The sequence below is a fragment of the Porites lutea genome, chromosome 3 (genome assembly GCF_958299795.1).
Source record: "Porites lutea chromosome 3, jaPorLute2.1, whole genome shotgun sequence".
Lineage (NCBI taxonomy): Eukaryota > Metazoa > Cnidaria > Anthozoa > Scleractinia > Poritidae > Porites > Porites lutea.
The window spans coordinates 7,432,584-7,449,737 of NC_133203.1; the positions used below are offsets into that span (position 1 = coordinate 7,432,584).

The 17,154-nt window shown below is 39.4% G+C and overlaps 1 protein-coding gene across 2 annotated transcripts in view; it reads left to right on the forward strand.

Annotated features, from left to right (window-relative positions):
* The first annotated feature begins 1,192 nt into the window (after positions 1–1,192).
* The window catches only part of LOC140930334 (GATOR2 complex protein WDR24-like), a 35,790-nt gene continuing 19,828 nt past the window's right edge, over positions 1,193–17,154 (forward strand). The window contains exons 1-10 of one of the 2 annotated variants that reach the window (XM_073380016.1): positions 1,193–1,322; positions 2,235–2,360; positions 5,433–5,546; positions 7,776–7,853; positions 9,771–9,877; positions 10,923–10,988; positions 11,670–11,726; positions 13,323–13,454; positions 14,288–14,391; positions 15,307–15,404. In XM_073380016.1, coding sequence (XP_073236117.1) covers positions 1,250–1,322; positions 2,235–2,360; positions 5,433–5,546; positions 7,776–7,853; positions 9,771–9,877; positions 10,923–10,988; positions 11,670–11,726; positions 13,323–13,454; positions 14,288–14,391; positions 15,307–15,404 — 955 coding nt within the window. In that variant the 5' untranslated portion in view covers positions 1,193–1,249. Of the gene's footprint in view, positions 1,421–2,234; positions 2,361–5,432; positions 5,547–7,775; positions 7,854–9,770; positions 9,878–10,922; positions 10,989–11,669; positions 11,727–13,322; positions 13,455–14,287; positions 14,392–15,306; positions 15,405–17,154 lie in introns of both variants that reach the window. The other variant, XM_073380017.1, reaches the window with a different exon arrangement.

Genomic DNA, 17,154 nt, shown 5'->3' on the forward strand with positions numbered 1-17,154 from the left:
TTTTCTTCATCTCGCGATGCCGCGCCGGTCGACTGAAATATAAAGCGTGACAAAAAGGGAAGACCAACCCAAGATTTGTATCTAGAGGTTATCGCCATTTCTAATTGTTGATAGACAACCAATTTTCTCGCGGAAATTGGTCAAGGGAAGACTGGCTAGTTATGTTTATCACCTGGGGAAGCTCCCATCTGAAAGGGGAGGATGCTCGTCGGGAATTTTGAATTAAACCCCTAAAGTAGACCAATCTGGGCGTGGCCCAACCTGGTTTTGTAAGAGAGACCATCTTAAACTTTGATTACATAAATCAAGTAAATGAAACTAATTGAAAATATATATATATATAAATTTTTATTTTTCTTCGCGTGCAACCTTAAAGGAGACCATTACGGCTAAACATAATGGCGTTTTGAACAGAACGTGACCCTAAGTGAGACCAAAATCTGAAATTTTCACCCCTAAGCGAGACGACGAGCATCCCCACCGCTTTCATAATTAAGGGAATCCCCCGGGGTGTCTATCAGGCAGAGTATCGCGCGGCCTAAGGGTAAATGCCTATTAAAACGGGGAAAAGAAGAAGTTTCACCTATCCAGGTTATGACGTTTTTTTTAACACCAAAAATTCGGAAATACCTTGTTGTATTTGGTCGCTTAAGATAATAATGGCTACCTTGGCTACCGTCTCCCTTCGTTGGGATAAAGCTATAATACAGTCTAATCCTCAAAACTGAGCCAATTTCTAATTAGAGTCTAATTAGTTCCTACCGAGTCCTGACGTAGTTTACTTACCAAATGGAGGATCAACTAAAATTGCATTAAGGCGCAAGGTAACGCAACCTAGCTATAGCCAGTACCACTCTTGAGGATCTCTCAACCTTGTACCCAGAAAATGGGAGGGGAGGCCAGATGGAGATGTTTCAGTAACGGGTTTTAACTTAGCCTGTATAACAGACGTTATTTTTTCGCGTTTTCTGGCGAGCGAAGACAAGCACGAGGCGGGCGTGGAGCGCCTTCCCCTGTCGCGCGTGTCTGTTGCTCCTCGGCTCGCTTCGCACTTCTAGCTTCTCGCGCGCCTAAAAACGCGAAAACATAAGTCTGATCCCCTGTTAGCGCACAGGAGCCTTCAGGAGCCCAACTATTTAGATTTGTCCCCAAGTCCCTTCATTTTTGAGGTTGATCCATCAGAGTGGGGACTGGGCCCTATAAGCATCTCTAAAATCTCTCCTTTCGGCAATATCTTACCGCAAATGTCATGAGCTTGTGGGAATTTGTAGAGAAACCCAGTGCGCAAGAAATACAGGAAATGGCAAAGATTCAAGAAAGAGGTCAGTATGAGTCAATTCACTGTCCTTCTTTTATCTTGTGAGGTCTTTGTGGGCGTTTTAGAAGAATTGAGAGCTTTTGGAGGGGGTAAAAAATGGAGGTATTGTGTATATTTTTTACTACTTTCTGTGAAGTTTGTGGAGTACAGCTTAATTTTGCAGAAAGTAAAAGCCTTTTTTACAATTACAACGTTTATGTTTGAATTTTGTGTCGATAGCTTGCAACATATTTTCGATCGCGTCGTCTTAATTACTGACCTGGTTCGAAGGAGTCAAAATGCAAGCAACGTTTTGTTTGTTTTCATTTCTTTCATAAGCTTACTAAAATCTTGCCGTGTCAGCCGAAAGTGAAAGTCTTTATGATGGGAAGAAGGGAAAGATGAATCATTCTTTCAAGAAATGTGCACTTTATGATGCATCAACAAGTCTAGGCAGAATTCATCCTTCATGCTTCACTAGTATCATTATATTATGGACTGTTGCTTACTGGAACGTAGTTGACAATACACGTCAAGAGTAATTTAGCTCTAGAAGCATCAGGTTCTTATAGTTCAGTGGTGGAAACAATGAATAGCATAAACATTGTTTACAAACATGCAGTATTCTGTTTGGACTTCAAAACAACTTCTCTCTATGATAGTAATAACAATAAATGCTCCATCAAGAACAAATCTTCCAGACTTGTGACAACAATTTTCTTCGAGAGCAGAGAGCACATGTTATGACAGCCCATAATACCAGTGGAAAAATTGTTCCAGGTAAGGTCATCACATTACAAGTCTAGTCTCACGGGGGTCGAAACGATCTACCACTTTGGATTCGGGCCCAAACATGCAGAGAGCAGATGCAGAAAGTGTCCCTTGTCCATGGCTCAAGCTTGATCATACTTCACACGGTAATTTGCTTTGCTTGTAGGTTTAGGTGGAGGCTCCCACAACTTTTCTACAATGTGTTTTGGGCCATGTTATCATGTTGATGGAGGTTTGACTTCTTTAAGTACCTCAAAAGATGGATCACAAGTCGTGGTTGCTGGAAGAAATGGTGAGACAATGTCCAAGGACCATTTTGTAAACTACATTGGAACCATTATCCACCCTCCCACTCCACTTCCCCCTACATACCCATTATGTGGCCATATTATTATCATGGCTACTTTTATTTGTCCAGTTACAGTGCGATTACTGTCAGTAATGGGGCCATCTTGAGCAATTTGAACATTCGGATTACAAGAGAACAACAATACGTTCCAAGAAAGTTGGCTGTGGGCCAATCAGCAGTTTGTAAAAAAAAAAAAACAATCAGTTACTGCCAGCACAAAATTTAGATATTGATAGCAAATATTTTTCAAGAAAGCGAAATGTTTCACCAGACAATGTTTTGTATTTGAAACTTATAACACCCAGGAGACATACTTGTTTGCCACAAGCTGTCATTTTGTCATTTACCAGCAATTTCGTTCCTACCATTGCTATACTTTGCAAGAATAGGCAACCTTAAATGTTACTAATTAACATTTACGTTTTTCGCCTCAGTTATGCACTCTAATGGACCTCTCAGGAAACATGGGCTTTCTTCAGCGGGTTCGAAAGGTCACGTCTGTTGGTTGTAATTGGTTGATTTCAATTCATGTTGTTTATTTCATTTCGTGGTAATTATGACTGACAACTAACTTTCTTGGAATGTATTGTCATTTTCCTGTAATCCGATAGGTCAACTTTGTCCAGGTGGCCCTGGTTATAGTAGTCACACTGTAACATGTCCATAGATTTTCTTACAAGAAAACCCAGTAACGCTGCCAGCAAATTAATGTGACCAACAACAATATAATATTATTGTGACAGCTTAAAGGGACAGGTTTACTGTTAAGCCCATGCTCATCAATTAAATTACTTCTTTCTAATTTATTATTGATTCTATTGGTTAATTATCCCACTCACATGTATCTCAGCGATCTCAGACAGGGACCGTGGAGCAAGGTGAAAAGTGGGAGGGCTGACAATTGAAAATAATTTTTTCATATTGAAAATCGAAAAATTTCCAACTATGGGCTATTGCATTTAATATCCGCACCCCCAGGTTGAGGAACCATGGAATTCTCCAGGGGTAAGTTATAAAAATTGAGGATTTCTTCAGGGGTAGATATAGAGTAAACAAATATGGAATTCTTTGGGGGTGAAGCCTTAATTTTCACAAAATTATTCAGAGGTAAACCCAAATTCTTCAGGGGTATGACCCAATTCTTCAGGGGTAAACCCATGTTTTACGGAAGTCTTCAGGGGTGAATGCAATTTTAGGCAATCTTAAGGGGTAAGATGAAAAGGTCCTCAACTGGGGGGTACGGATTTTAAATGCAATAGCCCTGTGGCCGTTCACTGTTCAAGTAATGTAATTCTTCTTGCCATCGAATATTTAATTGATTCGAAAGGAGAAAGACAAAACATAAAACTTTTATCAACTCAAAACAACTACTCACCTTTGTTTGGCTTGAAAAAGCTAGTAATTTCGTCTGATAAAACTGATAAAAAACTCTGGCGGAGCTGGAAGTACAAAACACGCTGCCGAACGAAGAGAAAGAGGTGGCCAAGGCAATTGCCAAGGCATGGCGTTTGATCAAGGAGCAAGTCGGCCCCAGGGCACAATTACCGCGAAAAGCACATGAGCTCCACAAAATGCCTGGCGTTTGAAATTAAAGAAAATACAGAGAATATAGCGGAATATAGACGGAAAAAAACTTGTTTCAAGTCTTTTTTTAAATTTTAATTATTTTTCTTTTTAGTGCAAAAAGTGGGGGCGGGGACGCAAAAAAGTGGTGGGGCCGCGGCCCTACCAGCCCCTCCCCCTCCGCGGTCCCTGTCAGAGTGTATTTCAAAGTAGAATTGTATTTCATAGTAACCTGAAGTAGGATGGAGGAGTACTAAAATCTCAAAAAAAATTAGTGGATTATGCCAACACTACCAACGTTGAATTTATTGTTGACCCGAAGGTTTTATTCCGTGGTTGATTAATTTACAGTTATTTGCAAATATTTAAGTTGATCAAGTGCAAGTGACTGCCAGGGGAGTGTGCAGATTGGTTCTTTGACAACATTATGACATGATCATATTGCTTGCATAGATGATACAGCATGTCCCGGCAGGAAAACGGCATTTTGATAAATGAGCATGCGCTGAACCATGAACCTGTCCCTTTAACATGTATACCCCTTAATAATTCAGCTCATTAATACAACCTCGTAAATCTTTTTTTTTCTTTAAGAACCAACATTAAGTTACAAAGAAAAATAAATCTTAAGTCCTGACAGAGTATTTGTGAAATCAGGATTTTATTCGTTTGACAAGTACAGTTTCCTTTAATTTATAATAACCATGCCCTTTACAAATCCAGCAATAGTCTATAATAGGAGTTTACAATAGAAAACAAGAAAAGAAAACAGCCAAATGAAAATTACCCCACCCCACTAAAATGACCACTCCACCATGACGAATTCTTTTTGACCTTTTAGTTGCCATATTAATGGAGCTCTAACCGACTCTTCAAAAAGTCAGTAATATTTAACGAAAAACTGAAATGTTAATCTTATACACGGGTAAATACGGTATAAGGGTATGGCTAAAATTTGTCTCCAGTTTTTTTGGGCAAGATAACATAACAAGAAACAGGTTTGCAATTCAAAGTCTATATGTTCACCTATCAACATACCAAGGAATCACTGTCTATTTTATTTTGAGATGTTCTACTCTGATCTGTTGCCTGGCTAAAACAACTTAGACCTTTAAAAACTAATTTGGTACCGTGGGTCCATTTACCCCTTTTACTCAAAGACCATGATATGGCTTGATTATTTTTTTCCCTAACTCTTAAAGGGGTGGATAAAATCTTATGGTGTTGCCATTCAAATAAAACCTCTTTTACAGAACTTTACCAAGTAGTACCATGAGTTTACTGTTTACCTTGGCATCATACATTTGTTTTTCTATTTTGTTTTTACATTTCAGTTTTGTGTAAGTTCCTCTGACTGGCTACCATGCCATGTTGCCTGTGTTTATATTAACTTTAACTGTACTTTAAAAGGCGCACATGTGATTATTATGTGAACATTGTTTTGGTATTTAGTTTTCAAGGTGATTGGGATTGAAGAATCTGCATTTGTAGAGAAAGCAAATCTGAGAGTAGGAAGAATCAACCTGAACTTCAGTATAACAGACGTCCAGTGGCATCCATTTGAAGGTAATAAATGTTTTAGTAGGATCTCATTAGCAGCTGATCCTTATCCTATTTCTTCGTAGTTTACGTGAAGTTAAATCTGTTTAACACAGTTAACAACAAGGAGCGAGGGCATGGTCAGCTGTCAGTTATCTGGCTCAAGCACAGTCAGCCTTGTTTGAATCACCTTTATGTGCTAAGTAAAACTTTTTCCTGGCGGCCACTCCCTTTGTTTAGCCTTTGGATCATTATTTTACTCCCATCCCTCCCCCCCCTTTATTCTTCCACTGATAAATCAGTGTGACAGGTGCCTGGCTCGATTGGCGTGGGGGCTCACGGCTGGAGAGTGCGGGTTTGCCAGCCATGGGGGCGTAACTCTTTCTAGGGGCTGGCTGTGCCAAAAGTGGAAGCCCCTTGACATCCCTGGCACCCACCTCCACTAAGCAATGCAGTTGTTAAATATCCTTTTCTCCCAGCTTCCTTTCTTGCTTGTCCTAATTCCCTTTCTTTCTATACTCCCAGCTGCCAGCTCCCATTGTCCTAGTTAATCCCCTCTTCTCCCAGTAACATACTGCTTATCTTCTTATTTCCTCCCTGTATAGTCTTCTTGGTAACCCTTTCAATCCCAATATTCACATACAAATTCTCCAGAGTGATCTCCATATTCCTTGGAAAAACATTTGAGAGAAATATTAATTTGTTCAAAGATCAAACATTTTCCCTTTTATTTGGTGATCATTTTAGTACTGTTTAAAAAACGAGCAGGGCCGAGTTGTTCAAAGCTGGGTTAAGATAACCCAGGGTTAGTGCGAGATTTGAATTCAGATTTGAAAGCCTAAAGAGCATTTCAGTTTTAATTCTTTTTCTGTACAAGTTGATGATTGGAATCTCTAAAAATAGCACAGAAATTGTCTGAGAAAATGCTTTAGAACACAAAAAAAAGTAACCCGGGTTAAATTTAACCCCGGATTAAGCGCTAATTGGCCTTCGAACTACTGGGCCCAGGAGTATATTATACCTTGAGCAACTTTTTAACCTGATAATACACACCTGCAAGTTTTTTGAACAACGTAAAGTTTAGCTGTTATAAAGACACTCATTAAACATTAATTTCTTTTGTTTTTTCTCTGTGAATTATTAATGAGTTCTTAAATTAATTCTTGTAACTTTTTATTTTACTTGATTATGTATGGATATTTTAAAATAATCGATGTTAGTCACTCTTGGGACATACAGTGTAAGGGCTAAGGGTGTTACATACATGTATTCGGTAACATATTTGTGTTAATAATATAGATCGTTTTCACTGTCACACAACCAAAAAATAAATTGGAAACCTTCTAGTGGAAGGAGCCAAGAAAATCAATTGTTATAAAAGACTTGTTCATAAACAATTTTTCCAAGTCTCAGGTCTTTGTGGCCCACAGTTTCTGAGTTATTAGGTGAAACATTTCACATACCTTTGTAGAGCTTTGTATGGAGACACCATATTGGTGTACTGTTTTGGTGCACCAATATGGCAGCCGGAAATCAACAAAAACACCTGGAGTTCACTTTTTTTATAAAAGCTTTTTCTTTTCATTCGAGAACTAGCATGCGTGCGCATAAACATATCTTCTAATTCTTGAAATGGTTATACTGCTGAAAATCAAGAGGAGAGACAGCATTCCTATTTTGGTGTCACGCACTGTGAAAACTTGGAAGTTCAAATTGCTGTACTTTCAAAATGAAACATGCTACGAGAATGGAATCTTGTACAAAGATTTACTCTCTGTTTATCTTCAACCTGGTGTAAATAAGAATTCATAAAACCTCGCTATTTTGACTTCAAATTTTGATGACATCATTGCGAAAACCATCTATAGGAAGAATAATGTAATAATATAGCATTGCCATCGGGTCTGTGAACAGGCAAACCCCTGTGTCAAAGACCCGTTACAGCTACCACTTGTCTACGGGTTTGCACTTGTCACGGTAGTAACAAGTGAGGTTGATGATCACAAGTGAGACCTCTCGCCTGGGGCTATGCCATGTTGATGAGTCCTAATGAGGACAAAACAGCTGTCCATGGCTGCCACTACTGAGGTGATATGGTTGTGCGCATGCATAAGGAACCGGCCATACCGCAGATTCTGTACATGTGCTCCAGTGCTTAAGATTTTGTTTATAACTTCAGTTGCTTTGGTATGGCTCACAATCATAACTAACTAGAAATTTCTATGTCACATTTAAATGATTTAATTATTTTGGCAGATCATCTCTTGGCTACTGCAGCTGGAAATGGCGCTATTGTTCTTTGGAATTTAAACAAAATCACAAAACAGAAACAAGGTAAAGTTCCTGGGTGTTCCTTAAATGTCTGGTTTTATTTCCTTTTTATAGGTGTGCTAAGTTTATTGGAAACTTCCAATGGCAAAAGGGGGCTCTTCCAGATCTGTGGTCTAGTTTGCAACTTCCTCCTCATTATCATCATCATCATTGTCATCACCATCATAAATAGGGAGTTTAAGATACGGAGAGTACTGACTACGAACTACGACTGGACGAGCGTTCTCCTTTGTTTGTAGCACTGGGTTGAGTCGTGCAAATATAGAACATTAAGATTGCACTACAGACAGTAGACTACGAGAGAAGAGGCGGAGGGCTTGTATTAAAACATGCAACACACAAAGATTTTCTTGTTTTCATCACAGTTCACAAAAATGCAAGTCAGTTTTGTATGTGATCTTATCTTTAGAACAATGAACAAATTCTTCCATGCTTGAAGGAAGCAATTACGTTGGGTGAAATTGGTGAACAAGTTTTGGTTACACAGGTTTTATTTTTTTCGCCCAAGAATATTTATGTCAAATATTGAAGAAATAGATAGAAATAGTAATAGCTCATTTATTAGATTTAGAAGATGGACTTCTCCGACTACTGATCTGATGTAGTTTGAAGTATTGAAATGCCGAGTTTCGATTGTCTCCAAGATGTTTACATCATTTTTCATTCAGTAAATGCGATACAAAAACTCGCATAAACAAAGGTTACACAGGTAGAAAGACACATCAATCAGTTCGAACAAACATTGAAACTTTTCAAGTGCGAAGAGAAAGTAAATTACCTGCATGATTTCTCCTCTCCTCGGTCGTCTATCTGAATTCTGCGTGTAAACAGCTAAGCTTATTTAAATATGAGCTTAGCTAAAAATGTAGTCACAACAGTGGATTAAAAGCGTAAATCTGGGCAGAAATTAGACACAACTTACATATTTCGCTTCCCTCTCACTTAAAGCAGGTGAATTGAAAACTTTGTTACGAAAAGACGAGATTCTTGAATTACCGAGATGGCAAAATACGAGCAAAATGTTCTCAGTAGTCCCGACTACGCGAAACAGCTCAACAACTCAGTAACCGCAGGACTACGCAGCAAAAATGAATAGTCACGTGGTTTTGATCATGTGCAGTAGCATGTTTAACCGTAGTCGCCGTATCTTAAAGTCCCTATTGTCACCACAACCACCACCATCATCATCATCATCATCATCATCATCATTATCATCATCACCATCATCAGCATCATCAGCATTATTATCTGTTCCTGGGCAGCTTGAATAAAATAAAAAGTGATATTCCTCAGATAGCCTTTTTCCCACCAAAGAACTCCCCCGACCTGTAGTTCTTTTTTTCTGTGCATCTCCAAGACTACCTTGGTCTCTCTCTCATTTTTCTTTTTTTCTTTTTTTTTTTTGCTATTATTTGGTCTATGTTCATTTCCTTTGTATTAGTCTGGAAAATTACCATGTTCTACCCTTGCTAAGGAATGTAAACCAGCAAGAGACATTTTATGCTTTATTTTCTATGTGTAATCAGTAGCAAGTGTAGTTATTGTCTTACAGTTTGAAATCATTACCTAAACCAGGGCTTGAAAGAATTTTGCAGCTGGCGTCATTCAAGTTGTCTGGTCAAACCAATTTTTGCTTGGACACAACCCGTTTTAGCCAGACAATTACGAGGTGTTCAGTTTTCCAAGGATTTGACCCAACATAAAGCTTTCTTTTGACTAGCCATTGTCCGTTGAGTGGCTGTTATTTCAAGCCCCGCTAATCCCCTGTCAAATTAATCTTGTGAGAGTTCTGTTAACTTGTCCATGTGCACAGAGTTGAGGAGACATTTCTACTCCTTAGCTGAACATAATTATGAATACTTTTAAAGTCTCAGCTGTAACAGACATGATGAGAATTTTTTATTGTCTTGCCTTTGTCAGAGTTGGTATTCACAGATCACAAGAGAACAGTCAACAGGATTCAATTTCACCCAGTTGAGAAGGATATACTATTGAGTGGATCTCAAGATGGAACAGTAAAATTTTTTGTAAGACAAAATGTTTTAAATTGATTATGAAAATAATGTGCTCATTCTGACCCTTATTAATCTTCTGGGCCAAGTTGTTCTAAGGCCAATTAGCACTATCCCGGGGTCAAATATTAATCTGAGTTTCTTTTCTTTTGTTCCAAAGTATTTTCTCCGATGATTTTCTCTATTCTATTTAGAGCACCCTCTCCAAAAAATTGTAGGCAAGGAGAATTAACTGAATTTGCCTTCTAAGCTTTCATATCTTAATTCACATTTTAGACAATCCAGGGTTATCTTAACTCAGCTTTGAACAACCCGGCCCTAAAATCATGTTATTGGTTTAACTTAATCAAGCTTTTATGAGTGATATAATCTGTAAATGTTTCATTGCTTTTATTCACCTCAAAGGTAAGCCATCAATTAATTCTTTTTCATCACATGAATGCTAAGCTATGTTTCTTGATGTCCAACCACCTCTTGTAAGCGACACGTTAGTGACAATCTATCGAAAACACCAACAAGACCACTTTTTGAGGCGTCAGTTTTCAGGGCTGTCAACCTACCAGGTCTTCAAATATTGAGAATCGATAGGGAAGGGGTGATGGAGCAAAATACTTGTTGACTCCAATTGTCATGAATTTGCGATGTTCTACCTGACTGGTTTACTTCCCACCAATCATATTACTGGGTATATTGCAATGGCATAATATACCATACCGGAGTTTATGAGGAAACGTTTGATGTTAACAGTGAAATACACAATGTAGCTCAAACAATGCAAAATATTTAAAAGTTTACTTCAGTGATTATACGGGGGATTTCATACTCTAATCTGGAGACCCGGGAGATACGGTCCAAACTCTGGAGTCTCCCCGATTATCCGGGAGACTTGACAACACTGAGTTTTACATTTTTTTTTCAATTAAAAAATGTGTACAGTACAAGACTTGAGTTGAGACCTGAGTCGAGACTATGAGAACCATTATTAGCAAGCTGACTTGTTCAAACCACAATTTGTAAACACCATTACAGCTATCTATTTATTCTTCGCATATTGTTCCAGGATTTACGAAAACAGAATGTTGCCTCAACATTTCATGGAAAATCAGATATCATACGCGATGTTCAGGTACAATTACAATAAAATTCAGTTGGGTCAGAATTACGGGATTGAAGAACCCTATTGGGGACTCTCACAATGCAAAGGCTAGACAAAGCGAGTGACCGCCGTGAAAGCGTTGTACATAGTACGTGGAGCTGATGCAAGCAAGGCTGACTGCGCTTGCACCACCACATTGACTGCTGACCGACGATACGAGTCCGTGCTCTTTGTTGTTAACTGCGTTAAAGTTCATTAACTTCATTTTAAGAGTGAAAGGCTGACTTTCTGTCTTTCAACGGGACTGTCTAGCGGGTTGGGCCTTCACACAGGTTACCAATTCACTGCTGAGTTTTTACAATAACTGAGCAATTTCTTGTGTGGTGATTGGTCGAGAGTTATGGTATGAGAGTTCATGTGTAGACCATGGAATGGATGTGATGATTGCGCAAGTTGTTTGTATTTATCTCTCCAGTGTGATTTTCCCTAGAAACTGGAAGCCAAAAACTGTCAATGGTATTGAAAAAAAAAAATGGACAGCAAATTTCCATATGTTCGTGGGGCTAGCTTCGACTTTTATGACTTTGAAAATTTCCAAAGTTTTATCAAATGAGGCGAGGAGGTAGCTAGCAGCCTAGATTAAAACATTTGGTAAATTAAAGTACAGACCACATGGCTTTATTTCATTGTCACTTAACTTTTAACTTTCAGTTTAATCCGTTTGATGGACAAACATTTGCCACAGCATGTGAAAACGGAAATATTCAGGTAACGATTTGTATGTAAAGGGGCTAATACATTGTAAGGATTAGTAAAGGGTTGAACACACCTAGAGTCAGTCGTTGTCTATTTTCAACTTTTGACTCTCTTGCCAAAATCCCTAAATGTAAATATTCGAAGGAAATCTATGTGACTTCACACTGCACACAGTTTGTTTGAAAAGTGAACCTCTTCTTGAAATTTTTTTGGAGGGGATACACGTGTGAATTGTAAGGCTATTGTATCTTCCTTTAAAATAAGTTAAGTAATTTATCATTTAAATTAATTAAGTCAATTTTACCACCGTAAAGAGATTGAAGTGCTAGCATAGGCTGAGAAAACAGCCGATATTTTGCGATGCCGCCACTGGCTTCCCCGCAAAATGACGTCTGGGAAACGCGTGCAGAAATTCCATACTGATGACGTGTCACTACCCAAATCTGGGTATTGTTTGTGTTTCTGATTGGTTGACGCAAATTTCAGCCAATCAGAAGCGCTACCCAGATCTGGGTAGTGACGCGTCATCAGTATGGAATTTCTTCGCTCGTTTCTCAGACGTCGTTTCGCGGAAGTCAGTGGTGGCGTCGTAAAATGTCGGCTGTTTTCTCACGGTAGCGTTAGCCCTTGCCAGAGCAAATCAAGGAACTGTGTGTTGTGTATGGTTTATACATCAAATGGTGGAGCAATGCTATTCGTGGGAATAAGGTAACATGAAAAACAAGAATGATTAAGTTGATTGAGAGGGGATTTGAAAAGCGCCAATATGAAGAGAACAGTTTTGTTCGAGATTTTCTTCGCGTTTTTTTTCTGTTGCCTTGGTTTAGGAAGAGATGTTAGCCTACGAAGCAGGCGCTTGCAAGTAATATGTAATAAAGAACACGCCAGGGGAGAGGGAGCACATTCCCGAGAGGCCCCCTTGCGTGTCCTCCTCGCGCGCCCCATTCTTTCTTGCGCCCTGATTACTTTAAGCGCCGGCTATGTAGGCTAAAGAGATGTGGATTGCAAAAATTTGCAAGAATAATTCGAAGGGATGAAATAGCGCATGACTGATTCAGCCTTGTTCCTAGGATCTTCTGGTTTTCAAATTGGGAGCTATAGCAAGGAAGACGGCGATGGCAACAAGAACCTCAGAAAGCAATAGGTTTAGATTGGCAAAACAGCAAGCTTTCATGTGTATCACTCTTTTTTTGTACATTTCTTTGCCATCACTGCACGACCTGGATGTGAAAATGCCTAATTTCATGTTCTATGGAGGACGTAAACAAGCGACGACAAATTTTTCTTTCTCACCTTAACTTGAGTGAGGTCCCCAGGAACTCAATTCCAGGGAAATTCACCGACAATTGACATTTTCAGCGAATTGGAATGAACACGACAAAGTTTAAAAAACGCGATTTCATTTTAAGAGTAACGTTTTTGCTGCCGTCACCGTCGTTGATGCGAAAGCTCGCTAATAATTATAACGGCGGCAGGAGTGAAGACCCTGTCACACAGCCGAACCACGTGACTAATTTTTCTTCTGACGTCATGTTGAAAAGTGAGAAGCCCCTGGGGACGAGGTTGCGACTGACTTGTGATGCATTTTTTCCATCCTTTTTATTGTAGTTATGGGATAACCGTCAGACCAGCTCTCCTTTCATCCAACAAGTTGGACACAATGGACCAGCATTTGCTATTGATTGGCATCCAGAAGAGAAGAATTGGGTAGCTTCTGCAGGAAGAGACAAACTTATTAAGGTAGCATGGCAATATTTTTGTTTGTTTGTTGTTGTTGTTGTTGTTGTTGTTTTTAATGCTTTAGGGAATGAAAATTTCACTAGAGGTAAATTTGTTTGGTTACCGATTCTTTGCAGTTCATGCCTGTGAAGAAATTTTTTGCAAATTTGGGATTTCAGACTTCCTTCAAATCCCAGGAGGGGCACTCAAAAAGTTCTGCACAGGGAGACTCCGCCCGAGCTCCAACGCCATACCCTTTTATACGCCGTAAATACTCTCACCCCCTGAATCAGTGTTGTCTGAAGTAAGAGAAAGACTTGAGGGTCCATAATACAACATTGATTTTGGCGGGAGAGGGTTGGGGTAGACAAGGGAAGGGGATAGGTATGTCCACTATGTTAAAAGGGGCCACTTTATGGAAGTGTCTGAACACTTTTGTCCCTCATTGTAGTTTAGATTACTGCATACTTTTTAACTGCTGTAAATGCATTAAGCCTGTGGTCTTTTCCACAGCCACGAAATTGGTCTTTTAGGTCCTTTCGCAGATTTTCCTACCCTTTCATTTACTTCAAACTAGTGAAATCCATATACCTAAAGCCTAAAAAAGTTACCCCTTTCGGGCGGAGCCTCCCCGTATAGGCCATTATAGGGAGTACCCCCCAGGTATTTCGGCGGCTGAAGTATCCCTGAGGAAAGTGAGGAACTAGGAATAGTCTAAGTCCAAGGCTTGCACAGTAAACTCTTGTTCCGACACGATCTAGCCAATCCCAAGCGCCAACCTTGCCTACGGCCGTTGTTGCCTTTACTGAATCAATAATCATTATTGATAACCGAATTGCTTCGTTATACTACAGGTTTGGGATATTTACGCTAAGCCTAGTCTTCTCAATACTATTCAAACAATATCTGCAGTGGCTCGTATCAAGTGGAGGCCACAAAGAAAATTCCAGATTGCAAGGTAGGGCTATGACTTCATTTCCTACTGTTTACTGGCACCATCACCGGTTGGACGGAATATCAAGACGTTGTCCCTTTGATAACACTCCCCCCTACAGATCAACCACTCTAGACCATAGACAGCACAGTAGTGGTACAAGGGGGATGTTTTACTCCGTTTTTTTGGCGACGGAATCTCGTTATCTAGCGGGGGAATTCATTAACACTAATGACATCATTGCCTTTTGCCTTTATCTTCCTGGATAAAATGCGGTGGAATCTCATTATCTACCCTTTTTGCGTATTTCTAATACAATAGAAACAATAGACTCACCTAACCTTGACCGGTTTAACCTGTTTGTCGTGTTCTAGTTTTATCGGCGTTAATTTATTCCCCCGCAAGATAATGAGATTCCCCCGCTTAAAGGGGAGTAAAACATCTCTACCATACTACTAACTGACTGCCCCACACAGTATGTTAGTGAGTTACGCCACAGTTAATTAAAGTGGAATGGTTGGGAAACCCTTTGTTATAGGTTTTTGTTAGCTTTTTTGGACCTGACCGTGCACAACGTTCAATAGGATTCCTATCATTTTGAACTTACTGACCAATAGAAACATTGCTCTAATTTATTCAGTCACCATTTGGGAGCATAAAACAAAGGATTGACGTTGGCCTAGGGGAGGGGTAAGTGGGCAGTTTACCAGAAAAGTATGATGATCCTCATGGGATCCTTTCAGACCCAATATCCACATCAAACTTCTCCAGACAGTTCTCCATTTATTTTCGTAAAGAGAAGGTTGAGAGAATTTAATAAAAGAACAAAGCATTTTTCCCATGGCGGTCATTCTGTTAATTCTCCTAACTATTTCTATTGATGGTGTATTGATGTTGTTTGGGAGAAAATTGATGTTGGTCAACCCTGTTTCCTTTCAGTTGCTCTCTTCTTGTTGATTTTGATATCCATGTCTGGGACATCAGAAGACCTTACATACCTTATGCGTCTTTTAGCGAACATAAAGATGTCGTTACAGGTAATGCACAAAAAAGATTATGCCTCTTTGCGTTAAATAATTTCCTTCCATCTTTGAATCTGTTAGACTTGAACAGATGTATCTTTCTTTATTGTAAAACCATTATAACACGTGTATCACACATAGACAAAACTAAATATCACGTGACAATGACGTCACACTTGTTGTAGCTCTAAATCGAATCGCAGCACTTATCGGCATTTTCTTTAGAAATGCCTGACGCTGCCTGTACTCTGGGTGCTTGTCTTTCTGTTGTGCGAAGTTTCACAAAAATCTATAGGAGGACTTTGGAATATTTACACAAATTTGCGCTTACGTTAGACAACTTAAAAAGTGTTCAATGGACACGAAATTCTGGGATTTTATAGTACACTGATCAATTGCAGCACTTAGATTTTTGAAAGAAAATCGATTGAAGAATGTTGGTTTTATCGCTGTCTTCGTGAAAGTAACCTTTGAAATTACAAAAAGAGCTCAGCATTGCGTTAATATGCCGATGAGGCCTGCAAGTCGATCCAGAGCTAAGACTATTGTGACGTCAATTTCACGTGATCTTTATTCCGATCGCCCAAAAAATAATATCATAATAAAGTTTAGTGTATGTGTAATACATGTGTTACAATGGTTTTACAGTAGAATACAAAGGATTCAAAGATGGAAGGTGTACCTACAAAACTACTGGGTCGAGCCACCTTAAATGAATGTTTAACTGTGACAATAGACCGATCGAAACGCACCAATGACATTACGAGTCTTCATAGGCAATAACATCACGGCTTAACTGGCAGACGACCAATAACATTGCGACTTAATTGACCAATCAGATCAATAACCAGAGTTTAATACCATCAACTGACGAGATACAGCTCACTTTGACTCTGAAGATGACTACCGCACCGGTTGTCGAAACGTCAGTCACTGTCATCAACAGTCCTATTTATGACTATGTTCTCCCGGACGATTACTCAACCTACTTACGAAATGACTCCTGGGTTCACACCTTTCACAGTTGAACGTGAAATTATTTGTAAATGACAAAATTGTATGTCTCCCACCAAGCATTACGCCAAACGTTACAAAAAAAAACTAAAATGAACTTTCAAAAACTGTCAGGCCAACAAGTTTTTTAAAACCCCTATTGCAATTCGTTTCAATCTTCAAATTTTTTCAACCGTGCCTCCTTTTATATTTGCTGTGTTTATTACACATTCTTTCCATGTTTTGAGCAGTTAATTTCATGTTCCGCTCAGTTTGTTTGCAGTTCTCACTGTTAGCCTGTTCCAGGCTCCGAGATAGTCGGGCCCGCAGAATTGAGAAAGCGCAAAGACGAGAAAAAAAAATGGGAGGAAACTGGGGAGAGGGGGCGGCTTCCTTTTCACTTTTTCCCGCCCCGCCCCCATTTTCGCGCACCCTACATTTTGGCGTCTTCCCCACTCTTTCGCGCCTTCTCCACTATCTGAGAGCCTGGAACAGGCTCTTCTCACTGTTTGAATTTTGATACATTTCGTGACCCTGCTCCTTTAAATAGTAGCACAGAGTAACTCAGAAATGTTTGGTTTTTTACTAACCACACAAGCACAAGTGCAAGAATCTTGTGTCATATAAAAACGAACGCTGACGCAAACTAGAGAAAATACGGAAGGAAAATTTTGTTTCTTGTGCGTATGCTTGGGAGTAAGACATTTTATCGTAAAGTAAGAAAGACTTTAATGCCCACGCTGGTACTTGTTTTACCTGTGAAAATCAGGCT